The 1,722-nt window shown below is 38.3% G+C and overlaps 1 protein-coding gene across 1 annotated transcript; it reads left to right on the forward strand.

The window, feature by feature from the left end:
• The first annotated feature begins 432 nt into the window (after nt 1-432).
• Nucleotides 433-747, forward strand: LOC130878909 (cytochrome c, somatic-like). Its single transcript, XM_057776977.1, has one exon. The coding sequence runs from the start codon at nt 433-435 to the stop codon at nt 745-747; it is 315 nt and encodes a 104-aa protein (XP_057632960.1).
• The last annotated feature ends 975 nt before the right edge of the window (nt 748-1,722 follow it).

Here is a 1,722-nt window from a genome sequence, read left to right on the forward strand (position 1 = left end):
GTGTCTTCATTGTTGTCTTAGTTTTCTGGGATTGTGATTTGTAGGTTTTTTTTTTTTTTGCTTTATGTTTAAAAACCACTTATGAGTGAGTACATGTGATAATTGTCTTTCTGTGTCTGTGTTACCTTGCTCAAAATGGTGTTTTCTAGCTCCATCCATTTTCCTGCAAAATTCAAAATATGGCACATTTACACAATGGAGTACTACATAGCAGAAAAAAAGCAACCACTCTTTGAAAGCCTTGTGTAGGTGACTCACAGTGAACTGAGAAGTTATCGCTGTGAAACAAATCTGGAGTACAGCAACAGGAGTCTTAGCTGTTAAACACAATGAATTGAATCAAGTTAAAAGTTGAAAATGTGAGAGAGTGGGATGTCTGTCTTCGGGTCGCAGCAGCGTTGGTGATGTTGATCACCCGGGAGTGAATTAAAAATGAGTGACGTTGAGAAAGGCAAGAAGATTTTTGTTCAGAAGTGTGCCCAGTGCCACACTGTGGAAAAGGGAGGCAAGCACAAGACTGGACCAAACCTCCATGGTCTGTTTGGGAGGAAGACAGGTCAGGCAGCTGGATTCTTGTACACAGATGCCAACAAGAACAAAGGCATCACCTGGGGAGAGGATACCCTGATGGAGTATTTGGAGAATCCCAAAAAGTACATCCCTGGAACAAAAATGATCTTCGCTGGAATTAAGAAGGGAGAGAGGGCAGACCTAATAGCTTATCTTAAAAAGGCTGCTAAGGAGTAACTCCACTGCCTTATTTATTACAAATGTCTCATGACTTTTAACCTGTTTCGTAATTTAATTCATACCCCAAAATTCAGATCATGAACGGCTAACAATGTTTTGTTGGACAGTCCTGATTTAAGGAAAGCTGACTTGTAGAAAAGTGGATATGATCTTTTTTAAAAGTAACGATTCCAGTTGCATAAACACCAACACTGCTCTCCCTTTCTCAAGATAAAATTGGACTTAATTATTAAAGTTCTACTTTCCACAAAGATGGGGTGTCACCTCAAACCTATCAAATGGTTTTATAATTAAATTTATATAATTGGACATATGAATATGTTTAAATGCTGGGGAAATTCTGTCACCATCTCAGAAATGTGAAGACTCGCCTGTGATAAAGTTTGTACTCCCTGCTGTTACAGGCAACAGCTTAAGGTCAGGGGGCAACTGTCTATTCTTGACTCCATGGTGTTATTTTATTAGAATTCCCCAAGTCAAAGGATGCTGCCTTTTGACACTGAAAGACATTTACTGTGGTCTATGTATAATATATCAAATAAAGAGTATTTAGCAAGAAAAAAAAAGTTGAAAATGTGGTAAGAAATTGTTCAGATGTCGGGGAAGAAGTTAAGTGGGTGGGGGAAGATTGTAAGCTAGCCAAGAACAACTGAGGCATCTCTAACTTTTCAATCAAGACCAGGTATGTTAAATTTCCATTTTAAAAAAAGAAAACAACTAAAACTAACAATTCCAACAGCCCACGAACCACATAAAAATATTGTAAAAAGGAATCAAAACTACATTCAGAGCTCTACCCCCATCTCATTTTCAGCACCCCAAGGAAAATTAAAGCATCCATGGCTATGGTAGCTGAAAACAAGATCTTTTACAATCATGAACTCACTGCAGCTGTGGTGACCAGTGCAAGACCTGTACAAAATCAAACCATGCAAAATTCTGTGATAGCTAGAATAGACAATCTCCTTATAC

Source organism: Chionomys nivalis, chromosome 1, assembly GCF_950005125.1.
Source record: "Chionomys nivalis chromosome 1, mChiNiv1.1, whole genome shotgun sequence".
Classification (NCBI taxonomy): Eukaryota; Metazoa; Chordata; class Mammalia; order Rodentia; family Cricetidae; genus Chionomys; species Chionomys nivalis.

Coding starts and splice junctions, on each gene's coding strand:
- LOC130878909 (XM_057776977.1), top strand. CDS start 433: ATGAGTGACGTTGAGAAAGGCAAGAAGATTTTTGTTCAGAAGTGTGCC.